General features: G+C 35.9%; 5 protein-coding genes and 1 long non-coding RNA gene across 6 annotated transcripts; 2 read left to right on the top strand and 4 right to left on the bottom strand.

Annotated features, from left to right (window-relative positions):
• The first annotated feature begins 1,623 nt into the window (after positions 1 to 1,623).
• On the top strand, positions 1,624 to 3,422 carry LOC108840657 (stem-specific protein TSJT1). The gene is made up of 4 exons (XM_018613483.2): positions 1,624 to 2,212; positions 2,300 to 2,540; positions 2,634 to 2,754; positions 3,083 to 3,422. The coding sequence occupies exons 1-4, from the start codon at positions 2,001 to 2,003 to the stop codon at positions 3,259 to 3,261; spliced, it is 753 nt and encodes a 250-aa protein (XP_018468985.1). The 5' UTR covers positions 1,624 to 2,000; the 3' UTR covers positions 3,262 to 3,422.
• Positions 3,423 to 3,634: 212 nt separating this feature from the next.
• LOC108840653 (protochlorophyllide reductase B, chloroplastic) lies at positions 3,635 to 5,601 on the bottom strand. The gene is made up of 4 exons (XM_018613479.2): positions 5,368 to 5,601; positions 4,764 to 5,280; positions 4,088 to 4,446; positions 3,635 to 3,978 (listed from the first exon to the last, which is right to left on the bottom strand). Exons 1-4 carry the CDS (start codon positions 5,530 to 5,532, stop codon positions 3,823 to 3,825), a joined length of 1,197 nt encoding a protein of 398 aa, XP_018468981.1. The 5' UTR covers positions 5,533 to 5,601; the 3' UTR covers positions 3,635 to 3,822.
• Positions 5,602 to 6,169: 568 nt separating this feature from the next.
• Positions 6,170 to 7,520, bottom strand: LOC108840651 (uncharacterized). Its single transcript, XM_018613478.2, has 3 exons — positions 7,324 to 7,520; positions 7,018 to 7,223; positions 6,170 to 6,607 (listed from the first exon to the last, which is right to left on the bottom strand). Exons 1-3 carry the CDS (start codon positions 7,411 to 7,413, stop codon positions 6,382 to 6,384), a joined length of 522 nt encoding a protein of 173 aa, XP_018468980.1. The 5' UTR covers positions 7,414 to 7,520; the 3' UTR covers positions 6,170 to 6,381.
• A 770-nt stretch (positions 7,521 to 8,290) lies between these two features.
• LOC108840650 (COP1-interacting protein 7) lies at positions 8,291 to 12,710 on the bottom strand. Its single transcript, XM_018613477.2, has 8 exons — positions 12,357 to 12,710; positions 12,062 to 12,244; positions 11,849 to 11,970; positions 11,610 to 11,665; positions 11,487 to 11,521; positions 11,253 to 11,405; positions 9,476 to 11,162; positions 8,291 to 9,393 (listed from the first exon to the last, which is right to left on the bottom strand). The coding sequence occupies exons 1-8, from the start codon at positions 12,413 to 12,415 to the stop codon at positions 8,512 to 8,514; spliced, it is 3,177 nt and encodes a 1,058-aa protein (XP_018468979.1). The 5' UTR covers positions 12,416 to 12,710; the 3' UTR covers positions 8,291 to 8,511.
• Positions 12,711 to 15,219: 2,509 nt separating this feature from the next.
• LOC130508088 (uncharacterized) lies at positions 15,220 to 16,124 on the bottom strand. The gene is made up of 2 exons (XR_008942726.1): positions 15,818 to 16,124; positions 15,220 to 15,512 (listed from the first exon to the last, which is right to left on the bottom strand). It is a non-coding gene; the product is annotated as an uncharacterized LOC130508088 (long non-coding RNA).
• Positions 16,125 to 18,206: 2,082 nt separating this feature from the next.
• On the top strand, positions 18,207 to 21,090 carry LOC108839511 (ABC transporter G family member 9). The gene is made up of 4 exons (XM_057003302.1): positions 18,207 to 18,609; positions 18,906 to 19,713; positions 19,806 to 20,140; positions 20,289 to 21,090. The coding sequence occupies exons 1-4, from the start codon at positions 18,496 to 18,498 to the stop codon at positions 20,952 to 20,954; spliced, it is 1,923 nt and encodes a 640-aa protein (XP_056859282.1). The 5' UTR covers positions 18,207 to 18,495; the 3' UTR covers positions 20,955 to 21,090.
• Positions 21,091 to 22,301: the final 1,211 nt, after the last annotated feature.

The following is a 22,301-nucleotide window of genomic DNA, read 5'->3' as shown; positions in this document are numbered from 1 at the left end:
CCATAAAAGTCCATATATTAAATGGTGTCCAGATTTCGTCCATTTAATCCCATGTGGAAATATGGACATAAAAAATGGAAGCCCAAATGTAAATGGACATGGACACCCATTGGACAGCCCACCCATTTTACAGCTCTAAACGCATTCGACATCGGTAGTGAGTTTTGGTTTGGCTGGATAGTTATTTCATAAACTGGAAGGAAAATCTCGCTCCACATGTTTGGTGATTCAGTGTCAAAACAAGTTATATATACACTAGATCACACCACTAAACAACCTGTATAGTTGTTTTGGTTATTACTAATTTTATTCCATCACTAATTTTGTTAATCTAAAATTCTTTCTTTTCTGAGTGCAGTCTATGCCAAATAATATGATGAATTATGATTTTACCAAAATTATCAGACCAATATAAGTCATTTAATACATATTTATTCCGTTATATAGTAAAAGTTTTGTGTCAAAATACTTATCATACAAATTTATTAAATTCATACTTTTCGGTTTATTTTCTGGTAGTTGAAATGTAGTAAATATATAGATAATAATATTTTTATTTTAAAATTATATATATTTTTATGTAATAAATCTAAAATAATAATTAAAATGAAATGGAGAACTAATATTAATTTTCAGGGAAAAGTTTGCTCGTAAACTAAAATAGAGATAACAATTAACAAATGAACCTTTACAAAAAATCACGTGATATTTGTTGAACATCTGTATTTTTCTATATTTTTACATGTAATATATTGACTTGGAACTCATATGATAAAGCAATGGCAGCATTATCATTCACACAAGATTTTGTTGTAATAATAGCACATTAACGTAGTAACTGTAAGACTTTGTAATAATATGGGCTGTTAGTTTATCGGTCTTTGTAGTTTGTACTATCAAATGCCATTTAGCATGGGCTTTTAGTTTCAATACAAAAATAAGTACCAATTACAGCTTTATAATACGAGGGCCCAATTTTATTTGTACAGGCCCTGTGTTACTCATTATACCACCTCCACTAGTCTTTCTTACAATGTTTATTTTGTTTATCATGTTGCATGTATAGAATGTGTTTGTCTTCCTTCTAAGTGGTGGACCAAAACGAATAAATCAACAGTTCCTAAGAGAAAGTTGAACAACTTGGCTTATCCAAATCTGAGGTTAATCTATGTTTCTACAGTCCTAGACGAAAGACGAATGGAAACAAAACCAAGAAATTAAGAAGAAGAAGATGAGCTCAAAGTGAAATGAGCTAATATGGGTATAGTTGCATCACGTTTGGACCGACTCTTGGGAAGTTCAAAATCAGCCTTCAACAAATGGGCTACTACTGTCCATGGTGCCTGACTCTGTTTCAGCCTCGAAAGTCACAGAAAATTATTTTATCTTTAAATTTAGGAAATGAATTATCGATAAGAAAAGAAGACAAAAGTGGTAAGTGTGAAGATAAGAACAACATGAAAGTACGAGAATGCTTATCCCGTGACACTGACATCACACTTTCCATGGCCCACCTCTTCTCCACTAAATAATTCTGCTGAGATTCCATATCCAAAACCTATGTACTCAATTATCAACATAGATGCGTTACGAAAAATACACATCTTCTGTAATTTTCCCAAAAATATCTAATTTCAAAAATAAAATTCTCGAATACTATGAATTATGAAACAAGCCAAAACAGACACTAGACTATTTTGAAAATCTATCCAATTAATATAATTACGTGTAACATTTTCCTTCTTAGCAGCAAACTACGTGCAATATTAAATGAACGAATATCTCATCCAAAACCGTTTCAAACCCACAGGAAAAAAAATAGAAAAAACAGACAACGGAATAAAAAACAAATACCACCGCTTTGAGTTAAATATATAAAGCTCAAGAAACATCATCACTCTTGCTTCTGCATTCTTCCTTCCCAAGATTCTTATCTTATATAGAGAGAGAAAACTCTTCTTCATTGTTGTGTTCTCTTCTCTCTCTCTCGCTGGAGAAAAATGTTGGCTATATTTCACGAGGCCTTTGCTCACCCGCCGGAGGAACTTAACAGTCCAGCGTCTGAGAAATGCTCCAAACAGCCCAAACTTCCAGAAGAAACCTTAAACGACTTCTTATCTCGTTACCCTCAAAACACTTTCTCCATGTCTTTCGGAAAAGCAGCTGTTCTTGCTTATGTTCGTCCTTCTACTTCCTTCTCCGTCCACCAGAGGTGTTAAAAACATTTATGATCCTGCTTTCTCTTCTTGTTTTAAAGGTGGTTCTGTTTCGTTTGTTGAATTTTTATTTTTTTGTCTAGGTTGTTTTGTGGGTTTGATGACATCTACTGTCTCTTCTTTGGGAGCTTAAACAATCTGTGTCAGCTAAACAAGCAATATGGTCTTACTAAGACAACAAACGAGGCCATGTTTGTGATTGAAGCTTATAGGACTCTTAGAGACAGAGGTCCTTATCCAGCTGATCAGGTTGTCAAGGATTTAGACGGTAGCTTTGCCTTCGTTGTTTATGATAGCAAAGCTGGTTCTGTCTTCACGGCTCTGGTAACTCTCACAAACCAATCTAAGCGCCCCTTTTGATTTCATTCTTTTAAAAGTATTTTGAGAAACTTGTAAAATTGAGGATTTGTCTTGTAGGGATCTGATGGAGGAGTGAAGCTGTTTTGGGGAATAGCTGCTGATGGATCTGTTGTGATATCAGATGATTTGGATGCTATCAAAGAGGGTTGCGCTAAATCTTTTGCTCCGTTTCCTACTGGTAATACTGACTTAATTAATTACAATTATTATAACACAAGTCTTCATATGCTTTGACAAAGGCTAGGATAGGATCATGTTAATACATGTGAAGATAGCACTGATAATTCTTGATCATATGTAATTAGGAGACCTGAATATTGGTATTTTGGGAGTTAAAAATTAGCTATCTAATGCACAATGATGTTGGTTTAGCCCGTGTGTATCGTTTTGTTATATGAAATTATTATTTTTAATTAGACTGGATATTGTAATACATATTTAAGCCTGATGTGTGTGTGTATGTCTGATTCAGCAAATAATTTGTATGAATATTTGGAATGTTGCAGGATGTATGTTCCACAGTGAAGGAGGGCTAATGAGCTTTGAGCATCCGATGAACAAGATAAAGGCGATGCCGAGAGTGGACAGTGAAGGAGTCCTGTGTGGTGCTAACTTCAAGGTGGATGTGTATACGCGTGTTAACAGTATCCCTCGTCGTGGAAGTGAAGCCAATTGGTCTCTCTGAACAATTGCATTCTCGCAACTTCCTAATGATACTTTCTTTTCTTTTTCGCACTTTCATGTTCCGTTCTCGTTCTTGTCCACTTTTTCTTTTATGGAATAAGCCATGAATAAAACTGTGAATAGCTGTGGAGGTTCTATATAAAAATAAACTTTTAGCTTCTAGAGTACAACTTGTTCTGTTTTTCCAAAAGAAAAAAGAAAAACTTGTTCTGTTTCTTGAATTATGATTTCGCAAACGACATTTGCTCGACGACCAGGGACTGCTTGAGAGAGGGGATGACGTATCAATCATTTTCCTTCTACGTTTCCCCCTATTGTTCAGTAGTAAATGCGTTACGAATGTATGGTTACGTTAAAAAGGAGATAACAAAAGATTAAGATACACCAACTTTTATTTCATTATTGTGGGCTATTCGCCAAACAGAGCTACACTCAACATGCACTAATGAAAATTCGCAGTTACAATATCAGACAATCTAAAAATTCCCGAACACCCTCTAGGACTCATCAGTTGGTAGGTAACAGAGTGGTCTCATCAAGAGAAAGGAACTTTGAAGTCGTCTTAGGCCAAGCCAACCAGCTTCTCACTGATCTCCCAAACTTTACGAGCCTTCTCAACATCACTCGCTTCTTCTGACAACTGGTTCTCAAAAGAAGCCGAAGCCTTGTTCCAGCTCCAGTACACCCCAGATTTCGTCAAACTCGGATCACTCACCACCTACTCAAAACCCAAACAAAAAAACACTCTCAACTCATTAAGTACACACACCAAGACAAAATAAAAAAAACAAAACTCTTTCCTAGCCTCACAAGCTTATTAATATTACCTGAGCAAGTCTTTTGCCAGACTCTGTCTCGGAGACGTATCCTTTGGTGATGTACTTCTGAAACGGAGGGAAGAGGGTACGGAAAAGCGGGATGTGCTCTCTGAATAAACCTGTGGAGGCGATGCAACCAGGGTAAAGCGAGGCGAATGTGATTCCAGTTTCTTCATGGTAACGCCTGTGAAACTCTTGCATCGTCAACATGTTGCACACTTTGCTGTCTTTGTAAGCCTTTGCACCGTCGAAATCTCCTCCATCGATCATCGCCGAGCTGTTCAAACCGTTCAAGCCACCCGCTAAACCTCTCAAGTCGCCTAGGTTAGCTTTCGGTGGTACGTTACCAGCCAATGTATTCGTGTTCCCTGAACCAAAACAAAGATACACTCAGAGCCGGACCTAAGCACAGCCAAAAACTACTATATACTCCCTCTGTTTCAAATTGTTACATATTCTAGATTTTTCATATATTTTAATAAAACCCATTAAATTTGCATAAATTTTTGTGATTATTTTTATGCATAATTTTAAACCAATAAAAATCTAATAAATACAATTAATTTTGTTTAAGTTTACAATTAATTAATGAAATATGCATTGAAAATGTAAAAAATATATCATTTTGAAACAAATTTTTTCTTTAGGATATGTAACTTTGTGAAAAGGAGGGAGTATATAATACCTGTAATGGATCCGACAATGATGAGACGCTTTGAAGGGTAATCAGACTTCTTCAAGTCATCAAGCAACAACCTCGAGAGAAGAAAATGTCCCAAATGATTAGTGGCAACGCTAAGCTCAAACCCTTCTGCACTGTAGGTAGGTTCTTTAGCTGTCGGGAAATAGACAGCAGCGTTGCAGACCAAAACATCGAGAGGCATCTCCGATCTCCTGAAGCTATCAACGAACTGTCTCACGCTGTCTAACGAAGCCAAGTCTAGATGCATCACCGTGTAGCTGTCTTTAGGCATCCCTGCGGATTTGGCCGCTCTCTCCGCTTTGAGGAAGTCCCTGCACGCCATTATCACGTGCCATTTCCCCGTCTCGGCGAGGGCTTTGGCCGTGGCTAGACCTAACCCTGACGAAGCTCCCGTGACCACCACGTTGCCTTTCCTCAAGGTCTTCTTGCCGTCTACTGGAGATTTTGTGATGGAAGGGCTTGAAGTTGCGGCGGTTTGTGCTCTAATCGCTACATTCCTCTGAATCAATTAACCATTACTAAATCATTAGCGGAAGAAAGCTTAATCACGACTCTTAATGTAGGGAGTGGTGAATCGTTTATGTACCTTGAATCTTAACGAGGAAGAGCCATGTTCGGATTTGATCTGATCGGCAAAGGAGGCACCAAAGAGACTCGAGTCCTTGAAGGATGATGATGAAGAAGCATTCAGTTTTACATCTTTTCGGACAGAGAAAGCAGAGGAGACCAAAGAAGCGGCTTGAAGGGCCATTTTTGGACAAAACAGAGAGTGAGAGATAGCAATAGCAATGAAGAAGAAGACTACTGAAGTTGATATTTTGCGAGAGTGTAGACGCGTTTATGTATACTCGCGAAGGAGTGGAGGAGGTGAGAAGTTCGGACAAGGGAGAGAGTGGTCCCCAGAGAAATCACAGAGAAGATGTGTGGATAACATTATCTTAAAGAAAGTATCTGCCACATCATCATTAGATATCCAATGAGAATTCGAGGGCTAGATTTTCCTCTCAGTAGATATTTTATTTTATTGGCTGTTTTGGTAACATTGCAATAAAGGATGGTGATTGGTGTTCATGGGATTCCATACTTTGGCATGGGAGAAGAAGATATCTTACAAACTATTCGTCATGGTTACTCTGATATGTTTGGATAATTTTCTTGGTTTATAATTTTTGTGTATATAATTCGAAGTAATTTTAAAGTGTAACTGAAATTTAACAAGCAATTTTCAAAATTTAAGGTAATAAAGACATATATTATTTATCATATTGTTCATGCTCTACCATCATCTTACAACTATTAGTTGCATATATAAAACTTCTAACATGTGTTGAATTAACAAATATATAACATATAGCACAGCAGTCTAGCACACTGGTTTTTTTTTGTTCGGTAAAAACCACATTAGATCAGCTTTTTAAGAACAACATTTCAATTCAATATCCATACAAATCCATCTAACAAAACTCATAGTCGTACCCTCAACTTCAAGTAATTTTGCAGTCATATACTTTAACAAGCAACAGGCCCAAGATATGACATTAGTATGATATCACATAACACATAAGAAATAAACAAACTTATTTTTATTGGTTCAAATCCTCTAGTAAGGCGAGAGGGAGGCGGCAGCAGCAGAGGAGTAGAAGAAATAATAGAACTGAGAAACAATGGCGTTGAAGAAGACAAAGGAGGCACCCGCAGCGAAGACACCCTTACGAAGAGTTTGACAATCAGGAGGATTGTCCATGAACATTGTCCTGTACTTGGTGTGGTATGCATTCTCTACCGATCCAGCTAATAGACATATCTCCGCTATTAAGAAGAACATCCTTTTGTGTCCCAACAAAACAGCAATCAAAATATGAAAAATTGTTAGCCCCCCAGTGCCGGTTTGGACTTACAGAAAATGTTTTGAAAGCAGAATTAAAATTTCCAAGCCGATTGTTAGACATCATGATAGATTGCTAGAGTTTAATATTGTTCTCTTGTGTATTCATCACGTTTGTGTTCTTCAGTTCTCATCAATCTATCGATTGAATAAGTGTCACGTTCAAACATATAGCAGAAAGTCTAATGCATAACATTAGTTAAAGCCAAACACTGCTTGATGTTTTAGATTGTAGATTTGAATTATCTTTGTAAGTTCTATTTCTTGCTACAACTTTCGTTTTTTTACTAGGTGGGGTTTCTATATATACAGTAACTGAGTTAAAACCACAAAAAAGGTAAATATCTTTACCAGCTGACAATGAAGAGAACGAGGGCAAGAGCGCGCGAACCACCAGGCTTGAGAGGCTTGCCACAACAGAAGCAGCGGCTAACGAGCATGATAAGAAGTTGACTAGCCAACGAGAACAAAAAGGCTCCAACTCCATACCCTGTGGCTCTGTCCGAATCATACACACAATAGTTGTACTGCACCTCAGTGTCCTGCACAACCTTTGCCTGCCCCCACCAATTTTTTTTTTTTTTTGAAAAAGTCCTTAAGATAGAGATCACACAATCATCATCTTTCTTAATGGATATGAGTTTGACTAAGACTTACAGTGCTTCGTCTTTGTTCAGCAGCCACGGCTAGACCAAAGGCAACAAGGTTGAACACAAAGACTATGGCTGAGAGAATCTTCGACGCCATGGTTTGTTCACCTTACTATCGTTACGTTCTCTTTCACAAAATGTTTTCTTTAGATATATATAAAGACAACTTTGTTTGCTCAGATTTGATTGTCTCTCGCCTAATGGAAAAAGACACTTTACCATTTCTTTGAAATGGGTATCATCTCACCTTTTCTTTATATATTCTTATTGTTCAATAAGAAGTGCATTTTCTGTTTTGGAAAAAAAGTTATATCCAAGAAATTGTGAAAAAATGGATGCGTAGAGTGGAAGATAGACACATGAGCTTTCCTTGTGAGAGAAGTCTTTGTTGTTTATGAAAAAGCAAAATACGATAATTTTTTCTGGTGTTTCAAAAAAAAAAAAAAAAAAAAAAAAAGATAATTTTTTCTGAAAAATAAAATGAGCTAGGTAGATGTCAACTCTCTTTTAATTTAGTGAAATTTTATTGAAATTAACGGTGATGGAATAAAAGTTCTTACTTTTCTTTTTGATTGTTGCTAAATTTCAAAATGGAAAACAGCTTGAAAAATGCCTAAAACTGTGAAAAGATACAACGTGGGAATTAGACTCCCACTTGATTGAAACATGTTACCGAAATAAATATTCAAAATAATATAAAAAGTATAAACGAAGAGATGTTTGTAGAAATTCTAGTTTGGATGGTAAAGTTGGAGACTTCTACATCAATCTGACAGAACAAACGCTTAAATCCGAAGAATCATCACACCGAATTTCCTTAAAGCATTTTCATAATTAACCTAACTATATTTATAATATATGGTTCAGTAAATGAATTATCTCTATCGCTCAAAAACATTTTTACTTCACTCCTCATTTTCTAGTTCGTATTGTTTATCCTAATGATCACCAATCAAATGATTTAGTTGCAAAAATCCAAAATAACATTACTTTATTCAAACTCACCAAACCGATTTGTATACACACTCCAATGTTGTAAACAACACCACATCAACAATGATATATAAACAGCCGAATCAAATTTGATAAAATATATCACACACGAAACAATTTAAAGAATTAACGAGGAAAAAAGTATTAAACCGGCAACTCAAACACGACGTCGTTGTAGTAACTATAGATTCCTTCCTCTCTTTCATTTTTTCCTTCCAAACATGAGAAGCTTTCTGAAGACTTTGGCCGTAGCCTTCGGAGACGTCTCTTCACTGTTCCACTTCTTCCTCGAATGATCTGCTGCTTCAGTAGCCGGCGGCGTCGAGACGTCAGTCTCCGACACCGTTGGCGAGAAGAAATACTTCTCCTCCATGTTTGTCTCTGAAAACGTCACCGACTTCTTTGGAGACAGTGGTTTTGGCGCTGAAGCATCCTTCGCTTCTTCAGCATCCTCCGAACAAAGGTCCCTAGTGACTTGCTTGTCTTCGCAGACGGATGTCTTCTTCACTATTTCCTCATTCGTCTGATCTTCTTCTACTTTCTTGTGGTGATTGGTGATGATGTTTTCTTCATTCGGCAAGCTATGCATCATCTCTTTAATGTCTTTGAAATCATCATCAACAGAAGAAGAAGCAGCAGGAAGAGGAAGTTCATCAGCTTGCTTCACCGGCAAGTAAGACTGTGATTCCTCTTCTTCAACTGTTTCCTTGATTTCGAGACTCGGGTCACGAGAAAGTTTTCTACTAGGTTTCTTGTCTTGAGGTTTCTCTGTCTTGCTTCCTACTACAGGTTTTGATGTTGTTCTTTTGTTGACTGGTTTTTGTTGTGGCTCCTTTGGTACTACTGTCCTGGCGACAGCGAGGCGCTCAATGGTGGAACTTCTCAGCACCGGCTTAGACTTAGACTGTGTCACAGCTTCAGGGGTCTTTTCCTTCTTCATGGTCTTGACGGGTTTGGTTCCTGTAGGAGTTTTCTTGGGAGCCAAGGGACTTGATACACTACTACTACCATTAGAACTCTTCGCAGCGATTCTCTTTTGCCTCTGAATCAAAAGTTCTTCCATTCTCTTCTTTCTCTCTTCCTCCTATCAAAATACCAAATCCAAAGTGAGATTAAAAGGAAAGAAACTAAACAAGAAAAGACAGGTTGGTTAAGAGAAAGTTTACCATCTCGGATTTGGTTTTGGTGGCAGCAGCTCTGCTTCCCCAAGGAGCTCTCTTAGCTTTCAACGCCGGGTCAGTAGGTCTACTTGATCCTCTTGTCTTCGCATCCTTCCCCTTAGTGACGGCGCCACGGAGTTTCTTTTCTTTACCACCTGGAGCCTGTTCAGAGGCCTTTGCATCAGTTTCGGAATCCTTTTTGTTCTTGTCTTGAGCCAAAGTGTTGTTCGTCTCGAAGTCAATCTCAGGAGTCCACGATGCCATTGTACGTGTAACAACATCTTGTTCACGTCCAAGAACCATGAAAAGATCATCCGGCTCTTGTTGTTTGATCTCAGGTGCTGAGGAGGAGTTTTCTTGTTTGGTGGTTCCATAGACGTCTGAGTCCATCATATCCGTCCTTAACCGAGACTCTTCTTCTACTTGGCTCTCAACACGAGAATGGATCATGAACGAGTCATCAGTCAGGACATCTCTCTCTCCACCCCTCTTAGTCACGTGCAAATCGTCTCCTACAAATGTTTTGACATCTCTCTCAGTATCTGCTTGGTTACGTATGAACCAGTCTTCCTCTGTCTCGTTTCTAGCTCGGAGCTTCCCACCGTAAACAGCCATCTCTGCCTGCGAATAGCTTCTCGGCTCATCGCTTCTACCTGGATTCATCATCATCTCATCGTCGTAGTTATTCTCTCTCCTTATCATCCTACTAACATTCTCATTCTCACCCACATCAAGTCTCTTAACACTGCTCTCTCTCCCCCAATCCTCACTCCCATTTGCAACCAAGAAAGAATCATCCGAAGGCAACTCTCTCTTGCTACTCACAACTTCTGATGATGATACTGTCAGTTGCAACTCTTCCTGGTGGTCTGAATCTTCTTTGTCTTTCAAAAGAAGGTTTTGGAAGGCATCCCAGCAGTTATCATTCCCTTTAGTTTCTTTACTAACTGAATCCTCCTCCTCATCTTCGCTGTGGCTTTTGTGCTTCCTCCTCCTACTACTACGTCTTGAAGATGATTTATGCCGTTTCTCCAGTGAGCCAATGGCTTCTTCCACTTGCTGCTTGATGGAATCTCCATCCACATACCCTTCTCCTTCGTCTTCAGACTCATCAGAATCACTATCTTTGGCTCCATTTCTCTTTGAAGTTATGTAGTTTATGTTGCGTATAACAACTTTTCTAGATGATTTCTTCCCTTCATTTTCCCCCTCCTCTGATACGGTCTCAGCACTGGACTCATCGCTTTGCTCCTCGGAGGAGGATGCATACTTCTTCTTGTTCTTCTTATTCTTCTTCTTTTTCTTCTTGGAAGACTTCTCACTTGTCTCCACATCTCCTCCCATGTTCATAGGCCACTGAGGGAAATACGGCGGCTGGCCGGGATACATATAAGGAGGATAGCCATGTCCTTGCATGTACTGAGGATAATGGTTTGGCCAAGGCATTGCCATATGAGGAGGAGGAGGACCTTGGCTAGTAGTCTCAAAGCTAGCCTGGCTCATTGCATCCATGTTGTTCCCTTGTTTGAGGTTATCATTCTCTTCCCCAGCGAGTATGATCCCAGAGGAGGAGTCACCCATGAAGGATGATAGTTCAGGCCTAGGAAAGGCTTGCATAGCTGTGATTTGGTCCACCCACATCCTATCTTCGTTTTTCCTCTTGCACAAGTCCACAAAGTTCACACATGCTTCCCTGAACGTAAACACAAACGTGTGATTTTGATTCACCAAAATAAGCATTACAAAAGACATCATGGATGGTTCTTGGTTCAGTTACTTTTACCTTAAACGGGAAGCTCCAAAAGCATCAGCGAAGGATAATAAGTCATCCATGTAGTCCAATTCAAACCCAACAACCACAGCTCTAGCGTAAGCCATGGCTTGCTCTTTGCACAAAGCCGCTTTCCGTGTTTCGAGAACTCGCTGTAGACCAACCCTGTTAACATTCATTTTCACCGCTTATCAGGATCAATCACATAAAAGTGACATAACCAACAAGGACTCTACTGAAACTTACTTAGAATTTTCTTTACCATCAGATTCACCTTGTTCCTATATATATACAAACAGAGTTAAGAAACGATTGAAACATTAATCAAGAACTCTGCTTTTTTTTAGCATTAAAAAGGAATCACCTCACCTTTGATAAAGCCGTAGACTTTTGACTAGTCCATGTACTACCACCCAACTCGTTTCCTATTTACATAACGTTACACAATCAAATTCGTATAGTAACAACATAAACATGTTTTTAAGCCCTATTTATGTGTCAGTTGAAAAAATATCAACTTTTTTTTAGTCAACACACACCAATTGCAAATCCCTCTGATTCATGTTTTAATAACATAAACATGTGACTGTGTCCGAACACGTTATTACCTTCTGCTTCGCCGGAAATAGCGGCGGCATTAGACTGAATCGAATCCTCGATCTGTTCAATCTCCTTCTCTAATGTCACGGACCTCTCAAGAACCTCCGGTGTGGTCACGAATCGAACAAATCTTTTCGAAACCGGAAGCAAAAGTTTAGCATATTAGCAGACGAATGATAACTAAAAGAATAGGGAGAGAGAGAGAGAGAGCTTTCTTTTACCGCTGAAGCGTCACTTTGGTGAACCAATTAACGCCGGCGGCGCCGGAGGAAGGACGGAGAGTGACGGAGTATCCGCCTTTACAAATCTGGTCTCTTACGCTTTTGAGATGCGTAACGAACGGCTGAAAAATCCCGGAAGCTAGCTTCTCGTTCTCGCCACCGGAGAAAATCACAAGCTCGCATCTTCGGACAGCAAAAAGACAAAAAAATAAAAAATAAAAACAGAGAATCAAAACATGGTTAAAGAAGGAAAGAAAGAAATAAATAGCCGTTTTTGAGTTTAAGAAATACATACCTTGTCCTGGTGGGTGTGAGCTGAAACAGAACATAGTCAAGTCTTGTTCTTGGATCCATTTAAGATCCAACACAAAGCCAAACTCACAGAAAAAAAAAAAAAAAGATGAGAGTAAATTAAAGTTTCTCACTTATGGCTCTGTTCAAGAATGTTGATATGTTTCTGATTTTTATTTTGGAGCAGAGAGAGAAGTGAAAAGAGAATGTTTCCGTGACAGCTAAGAGATGGAGAAGTAAAAGCTGTAGAAACGATTTGAGATCCAACTGAGAGCACATGCACTTGAAGAAGCTCAGATATTCACATGTAGCAGAAAGAGGAGAGAGATATTTTCATTTAGAAGGTTACGTTGATTCTTTCTCTTTTCCTTTTTTCTTTTCCCTCATTTAATAAATGATTTAATCATATCCCCATGTGGGTCCCTTCGTTCTGTACGCCGACACACCCACTTCACCCGATAACACACAGACTTCTATATTTATTGACTGTTTACTTGTACTTTAAAACATGTAGTAGTAATTTCATTAATCTTACCAAACTTTGAAAAGGCCTGCTAATTACATCTTAAAGGATAAAGTAGAGGTTTGACGTAGGAGATTAATTAATTTCAATCAGTTTAACAAGTTTATCTGGAACTTGAATATAGTTTGAATGACCGTTTTAACAAAACTAATATTAAATGCTGGGATTTCAAACTTGAGAGTATTACAAATTTTCGCTCGAGACTCTTTGATATTAAAAAAAAAATCGCATTCCCTGAAAAATTTACTGATTTTTTGTTTCATCTGTTTTGTCAATTAAAACTTCTTCATCTTATTCATCGCAAATCACATTCAGTTATGGTATAGTCAATATGAATCCTCGAAACAAGCTTTTTGCGCTCTAAAGGAGGCTCTCGTTTTTTCAGTTTCCAACACATGTCTACTTTGCTCTAACTTTGAGACACCGGCGACTAAAAAGGGAGATCGAGGATTGTTTAGAGAATTTAGTCTAAATTAGTCATCCGTCCAATGAGAATCTTTTCAACTAGCCAAAATATCTATATTTCATTTTATGTAAATCGACAGTACATGGCATCGAAGTTTGGTAGGAGTGTTTGTTTCTTACGAGTCTCAACCAAGATTCATCTTTTTGTATTAGTAGTGGTGAGAATAAGAAAACAGCGCAAGTTGATATAAATGACAATAGAAAATGTATATTTTGAATAAACAAGTGTTTCGTGTTCCAAAAAGAAAGAGAATAAACAAATGTTTTGTTGGAATTGAAAGTGTTAGTTGACATGTTAGATCACTCAAATTTGTCAAAACTTGGATACTAAGAGAGACAGATGACAGTAACAGTTACTTAGATAAACATTATAATTGAAACTATATTACAAAATGATTGTGGTATGAAGTTTATGTAATTTTTAGTATAGTTATTATTTTTTCTTAGCTTGGAGGAGAAACAATCGAGTTACACCAATTATTTAATAGACATATCAAACCATGTGAGGTATTGAATGATTCGGACTTGGCGCAGAAGATAGTGATGGAGTAGTAGTGTTCGCCCAGGTACTTAAAGTTCTTATATAATACTGTAAATTGCAAAGAAAAAAACAAGAAAAAACGAATCTGCAGGAGTTATTGTATATTGATGAATCGTTTATTGTGTTTTCATGAAAAGGTTATAAACTGACAAATTTAATTATCTTACGCTGGATGTTGCATTACGAAATGTGATTTAGATGCTAAAACGACAACCACCATTCAGTAGGCTGATAAAACTAAATTCTTAAGAAAATAAAAATATTTGTTATATCAGCCTAAAAATATATCTTCCACAGTTTAAAACACGAAAGTATACAAACTTAATTATAGTTTTGTTGGATAAATGGTGTGTATAAGGTTGGAAAGTGTAAATCATTAATGATGGTAAAGTGGCTAATCACCGAGAAACTTCGTATGTTAGTTAGAACAGATGCTTCATTAAAGGATATCACAAGATTATGACCGAAAGGTATAAACAGGAACCAACTCAAGAATAGTCATAGGGAAGTTCTGTTTGTGATAATTATACAAGAAGTTATTAGGTATTATTATGGTTATTATTAATGTGGGTCACGTGATTGATCAATTGTATCTACTTGTCTTCTTATACTTCAAAGGATATCGAGAAATGCAGATTTCAAAATGTTTTCTCTATATTTTGTAACATTCTCGTTATCTGAACAAATAAATTAAATGCTGACAATTTTTCTGACGTTGCTAATATTTTTTCTCTGTCGCTCCCACAGATAATTTTTGTCGTCCAAAAGATGATTAATCACAATAAGAAAGTAATATGGTCACTAGTTTCGGTCGTTGTTTGATCTCTGTAGTTCTTAGAAAATAAATTGAAAGTTTTCAGATACAATATCCTTTTTAACATTTGATAATTATGTTATTACAATCTATCAAAAATATTATAGACGACTCTACAACCGATAATTATACGTGTGATACGAAGATTCATTTTTCATTGTATCACCTGAACCGTTTTATTGGATTCACACTTGAAAGTAGTCTTTACGATATGTTGCATATCTCTTATAAAACTTCTTTCTATTAATTTGTAATTCCATATTTTTCGGGATTTAAAATTTAAATTTTCTAATATAAAAATACTAAAAAATTCTTAGTTAAATCACTGGAGCAAGAGAGCTTCCACAAGTAAGATACAATGTGTATAAAAGAAACATTGAATCCTGAATTTCGGTCTAGGAATTAAGGCTTCGCAACTTCCTGATAATTAAAAAAATGTACAATTTGATGTTTACGTACTATTTTGGTTCAGTTCGCTTTGGGTTTGGCAGGTTTTAAACGCATGTAAAAAAAATCTCACCAGATTAATAATTTAATAATCTCAAAGGCTCATCAAACAACACGAACTGAATAGCTCATAACAAATCAATTGTTTGGGCTTAAACATGCGAAGAAGAAAAGCCTCTTTGGATCTAAAGTACTTTTATGAAAAAACTTGCATATCAAGTTATTCGCTAGATTAAAATCCCGATCACACATTCTCGGCTGATGTCATGTTCTCGTCACATATGGTCAACGATTGGCAAAAAATTGCTCATTAATCATTTTGAAGATGTCTCGCACTTTCTCTAATAGTCTGCTGCGGTTGAGCTTTCAGCTGATGTAGATAGAGGAACACGAGACATCAGTCACGCATTCAAACCATGTAGTCTATTTGGTCTACAAGAGTCTGTAGAGTTTGAAAGAATGCTACCAACATAAAGTATGATACCTTACTACCTTAGCATTCTTCAAACTCTTGTAAATAACTGTTTTCAGATCAGTAATTTAACGTATCAAAATATGTATACTTATATATAGTTGCAAACCTACAAATATGGTATGGAAAGCAATGCCCATATCTGTATCCTTGAATCTTTTCAATATAACATCTTATCATCTATATATACATTTTCATGTCACCTTCTTCGGGAGACGAGAGGAGAAGAGTTGTTTGTGCTAGAAGAAAGAGGAACATAGGAAGCTGTATCTGGGACACCAATCCTCGACGACATGACTTCGGAGGCAACTTGAATAATTTCTCCGGTGAATTCAAGCAGTGGCTTCCGAACAAGTCGCGCCCATAGTCCCAGAACACCTACCATCAGCATCCCCGACTCTGCAATCATTTTTGGGACTTCTTATACTTTGCATTTCCCTATAATGTTTTCGGTAGTAAACTCCACATGTGAGGACATTTATTGTAAAATATTTTGTTAGGATAAGTAAACTATAGAGGAGAGTGGCCACAAAAGTTTTGGACCATTTTCTTGATTTCATATGGGGGTTGCAACCACCAAAAGTTGTCTCAGCTAACAGTCACTACAGAAGTTTTCGAAACTCTCTGAATAAGTCAGAGGGTTGCAAGTTTGCTAAGTAAATGGAAAATCTTCAGTTATTTTGGCACTTCAAATTTGGAGACAAAAATAATGATATTTTACAAAATAGTGATTTTCATAGAGCCACAATGAAGAAGTAAAAGCTGGATTATTGGTTAGAAACTTCGGAGTTTCGAAGATTTCACAAATATTATTCTGTTTTTTTTTTGGTAAAACAAATATTATTCTGTTCATAGATCTCTTCGATTCATGTTTTCAGACCGGTTAACAATCATACATACACCCTTTCACAAAAAAAAAGGCAATCATACATTCAATCATTATTCCGAAGTTTAAAATATTAAGCATTTAAGCTTGAATCATATAAAATTTTATATATAAACTATTGTTTTATTTTATGATGTGTAAATCCAAGTCCAACTATGAAAATGATAATAATATGGTTTTAAAATATAGCATGGATAATTGTAAGCTTGATCTATAATAGATTTTCTTAATAATTATCTCCGAAAATCAAGCGCTAGTAAAAATCTTTTATTTATTATATTTTTTTATCTCTTGCTCTTATATTATACAGTATTTACTTTATTTTCTTGAGTATATGCAAAGTAAGGGGGTGTTATTGAATACAAATAAAATGAGTATAGGAGTTTGAAAGGAAGAGTAATATGATGCGTACGTAACGGTGTCAAGTCGAAGTGGAATTCAACTACTCTTTTTTTTTTGAGAAAAGGAATTCAACTACTCTTGTGTACAAAAATACTAGAAAGATAAAGATAGATTAACGACAGACAGTGTATAGCACATACTCCAATGAGAGAGTTTAATCCATTCAGAGTTCAACAATTGTTAGAGAAACTACCTAAATTCCTCCGTTTCCATACAAACTGAATCAGTTCTCGAGTAAGAAAATGCAGCCCGGTTTGGGCCTCTCCGTTCAATCGAAAAGGTCTACGCACTAATAAATTAAGCTTTCATAAAGAAATGTTGCTCTCAATAGGCTCAATACAAACATATTTCCCATGATGTTGACTTTCTTGTAATTTTTTTTTTTTGTAATTTAGCTCAGTAATTAACACTAATATTACTTTAATTCATAGGAAATCCATATATCTTAATGTTTTACAAAGTTCATCTACGATAACTTATCATATAAATATACTTTTGCATTTGGATTCAATAGCATTTATAACATTTATAATGCATCCACAACAAAATAAGAGATATATATGTTTGTATTTTTAAACAAAAAAATTATATCTTAAACTAAGTTGTTTTAAGTGGGTGATCGAGAGCTCAACTCTTACTTTTCACTTGCGAATTTCCACCTTTGATTTCTTAAGTGTAGGGTTAAATTTCTTTTATGTTTTGTCATCTTTCATATTGCCATTATGTTGATGTTAGTTTATTAACTCTGTCGTTTCAGATATGGGAAGATGGATATCTACATTTGGAAACCCCTATCTAATCTGATTATCTCAAGACTCTTTGATTTAATTAGAACAATTTATATATTTTTGCATATTCATTGTTATTGTATCAAAGAAAATAGTTTTGTAAAAAAAAATAGTTTTCTGTTCAACATTTGTCTTACCTTCTTATTAATTTGTTTTTATTTGCCAAATAAAATAATAAATTTAATTAAGTATTTTGTAAGAAAACCTCGCCTTGCGCTCTCCCCTATTTCATTATATATATTTATTGAAATTAATGTAATATTGTATAGTATTAATACTTATTTATTTAACGAGTAAATGTGAAATATTTATTATTAAAAATTCGTTTGAGTGCTATTTAAGATTATTCTATTTATTAACAAATGTTATTTAATATTTATTTTTATAAAAGAAAAACATAAGAAAATCGTAGCGAATCTCTTAACTTATTGGTTATATATCAAAAAAAAGTTCCAAAGGATTAGAACAAACATCCCACTCTAAAAGCGTGCTTAGTAACAGAAACTTTTTTCTAAGAAGATTTCTTCTATATATCCTTAAAATCCTCTCTCAGTTTCCTTACGTGAACCCTAATATCTCTTTATCAGCTAAATAAAAGAGCTACAAGTTATCTTCCGACTCTAGAACTCCTAGAGCCAACAAAATCAAATACTTCATCCAACTTTCTCTCCTCTCGATTGAGTTTTATCAAATAATAGTTTCTTAATAATCAGGAGAGAATATTTTATTCCGTTTTGATCGATAATCCAGCCTTAATCCTTAGTTACCTGTGAGTAAGGGTTTATACATCGATCAATTTTTTGGAATGGATAATCAAGAGGTTCCTATGGATGTTGAAGCCCAGATCGAGAATAATAACGATGATCGTACCCTTCCTTTTTCAATATTTAAAAAGGCTAATCTTCCTATTACTTTAAAGGTTAAATCTATTTATTCATTGATACATACCTTATGAGTATATGCTTTTATTTTTATTTTTGCTGATTTTTCAACTTTTGATAATGTATGGAGAACGCACAGTGGTTCATTAGGTTAGACGTCTTAATTTGTGTCAGTGTATCTACAAGTATGATAAATCATCTTCACAAGGCACACACATATACATAATCCACGAATATTTTCGTTTCATTACAAGATTTAGAGCAAGCTTTTTATTTGCATGTGTTTTATATATATATATGCTGATTCAATTTTGCTTTTGATGTTTCGGAGCAGTTTGAGAATGTTGTGTACACGGTGAAGGTGAAGGAACCAAAGAGCTGGTTGAGTCAAACCAAAGTCAAAACCGAAGAGATGACCATCTTGAAAGGCATAAACGGGATCGTCAAACCGGGAGAGATCCTAGCTATGCTCGGTCCCTCGGGAAGTGGCAAGACCAGCTTGTTGACGGCTTTAGGTGGGAGGGTTAGTGAAGGAAAAGGGAAGCTCACAGGAAACATATCCTACAACAACAAGCCATTCTCTAAAGGCGTGAAGCGAGCCACAGGTTTCGTGACTCAAGACGATGCTCTTTACCCTCACTTGACTGTCACGGAAACTTTAGTCTTCACTGCCCTTCTCCGTCTTCCGAACTCTTTCAAGAAACAAGAGAAGATCAAACAAGCTGAGGCGGTGGTCACTGAGTTGGGTCTAGATAGATGTAAGAATACTATCATTGGAGAACCTTTCTTGAGAGGTGTTTCAGGCGGTGAGAGGAAAAGGGTTAGCATAGGGCAAGAGATTCTTATAAACCCTAGTTTACTATTTCTTGATGAGCCTACTTCTGGTCTTGATTCGACTACTGCTCAGAGGATTGTGTCCATTTTGTGGGAACTGGCTCGCGGTGGAAGAACGGTCGTGACAACAATTCATCAACCTTCTAGTAGGTTGTTTTATATGTTTGATAAGATCCTTCTCTTATCAGAAGGCAATCCGATCTATTTCGGGCTTGGATCCAATGCTATGGATTATTTTGCTAGCGTTGGATATTCCCCATCTGTGGAAAGGATTAATCCATCAGATTTTCTCTTGGATATCGCAAACGGTTAGTCTCTTTTCCCGGACAAGTAATTATCCATATAGTCTTTTGTCTCTTTGTTGAATCTAAGATCAAACATGGACATATTGTATCTATAGGTATTGGATCAGATGAACTCCAAAGACCAGAGGCTTTGAAGGAAGCTCTGGTTGCGGTTTACAAGACAACTCTGTTGGACAATGTTATCAATGATCTTAAGGGAGAAGATGCTCAATATTGTACTCTTCAATCGATAGAGAATCTTGGAGATTCCAAGCATTTTGGGGACTGGCCAACTACTTGGTGGCAGCAGTTTTGTGTTCTCTCGGAGAGAGGCCTTAAGCATAGGCGACACGATTCTTTCTCTGGCCTAAAGATTGGTCAGGTTTTTGTCGTGTCTCTCTTATGTGGTCTCCTTTGGTGGAAAACGGACCTTTCTCACTTACAAGATCAGGTATTTTAATATATATATATATATATATATATATATATATATATATATATATATGTATATATTGATTTATCTTTTGGGTCTACTAATTAGTGTTCTTGTGTATATGCATATTATATATGATGTAATTACTTGTGGTTCATTGTTTCAGATAGGGCTATTGTTCTTTGTGTCATCCTTCTGGGCGTTCTTTCCTCTCTTCCAACAAATCTTCACGTTTCCTGAAGAGAGAAGAATGCTCGAGAAAGAACGTTCATCGGGCATGTACAGGCTCTCGTCTTACTTCATGTCTCGAATCGTCGGGGATCTCCCGATGGAGCTTATTCTACCAACCATTTTTCTCATAATCACATATTGGATGGCTGGTTTAAACCCTAAACCTGTAAACTTCTTTCTGACCCTCCTGGTCCTCCTCGTCCACGTCCTTGTCTCTGGTGGGCTAGGACTAGCCCTAGGTGCCATGGTGATGGATCAGAAGACAGCTACGACACTCGGGTCAGTTCTAATGCTCGCGTTTTTGTTAGCAGGAGGATACTTCGTTCGACATGTCCCAGCCTTCATCGCTTGGATTAAATACGTATCAATAAGTTACTATACCTATAAACTACTGATATTGGGTCAGTACACGGAGAGTGAGTGGTATCCTTGTGGTGAAAATGGGAACTCCAAGTGTTATGTTGGTGATTTTGAAGGTATTAAGCTTATAGGGTTTCACAGTGGGTTGGCCTCTTCCTTTGCGTTGGCTGTGATGCTTGTTGGCTATAGAGTTGTTGCCTATATTGCTTTGATGAGAATTGGTAAGACCAAGGCTGGCTAATATTTAGCTATATCCGCCATATTTTTTTGGGTTTTGGGATTTTTTGAGTATGATCGAATGTATAATAACTCCAATAAGTTCTTATTGCATTACTGTTTTTCATTAGAATCTTTAATATAATCTATCTGTGATGAAATATGTTGAATTATGTTTCAAAATACTTTAACCTCTTTTGATGTTGTGTTTTGTGTAACTAATTGGTTTACTAATTTGGTCCTGCTCAAGTAATATCAGTAGTAATAGAGGGAGTTATACCAGAATCTAAGTAGTAATATATAACTCCAGTAAGTTCTTATTGCATTACAGTTTTTTAATTAGAATCTTTAGTATTATCTTTTTTCTTTGTTTAAATGAATCTTTAGTATTACTACATTTGACTATTTGTGATGAAATATGATGAATTGTGTTTCAAAATACTTTGGCCTCTTTTGATGTTGTGTTTTGTGTAATTAATTGGTTTATTAATTTGGTCCTGCTCAAGTGGTCCTCTGATAAGTCAAATATCAATAAAGGGAGTTATGTGAAGAACATGTTCTGTGTGTGTTTAAAAGGAAAGTTCAAAGCCAATTTATTAGTTATGCGTTCCAATTCCAACACACTTTACACGGTGTATTCGTTCGTATATGAAGATACTTGACCTCTCGCGTTTTCTAAATTCGAACGGCTAGCTGATGCAATTCTGGAGCATATAGTTAACATAATATGGACTTCAAGCAGCATCATTAACCCAGCACTTGAGATACTTGAATCAGAAAGTAGTGTAAGAGGAATAATGCTTAACTTAAATTAGTTGCCGCATAATTAAGAAGATAACATAAAAAATCGGTCAATTTAGCCTTGTGTTAAAAAAACAAGAATAAGGATATTGTGTATAAGGAATTGTCTACAAATTTAATTGGTCAATTCTTCAAATAAACCTTTTAAAGTTTTTATCATAAAAAACTTATAAGAAAAAAATGACCAAAATAATTTAAGATAAAAGAATTTAAATTTATTTTTATAATTTCGAACTATATGTTTTCAAACTCAAATTTTTTTATAAATTTTTATTTTTTGGATTTCAAAATTTTATTTTTCAAATTTGGAAATGATTTTTAAAAATATTTTTAAAAAATTATTTTCAAATTTTTAGTTTTAATTTTTTAATTTTATAAAAATTAAATATCAATCCCAGAAATTCCACCTCTTAAATCTAAACCTTAAGGTCTACATTAATTAACCTTATGATTATAAGTGTATATTTAGTCATTTAATAAAACATTTATTTTGGATCCTAACCTTTTTCAGGGTTATCATAGAGTATTTCTCTATTTAATTTTATTTAAAATTATTTATAGCAGCTATATT

The sequence above is a fragment of the Raphanus sativus genome, chromosome 2 (genome assembly GCF_000801105.2).
Source record: "Raphanus sativus cultivar WK10039 chromosome 2, ASM80110v3, whole genome shotgun sequence".
NCBI classification, from domain to species: domain Eukaryota; kingdom Viridiplantae; phylum Streptophyta; class Magnoliopsida; order Brassicales; family Brassicaceae; genus Raphanus; species Raphanus sativus.
This window is presented reverse-complemented; position numbering and strand designations above follow the sequence as displayed.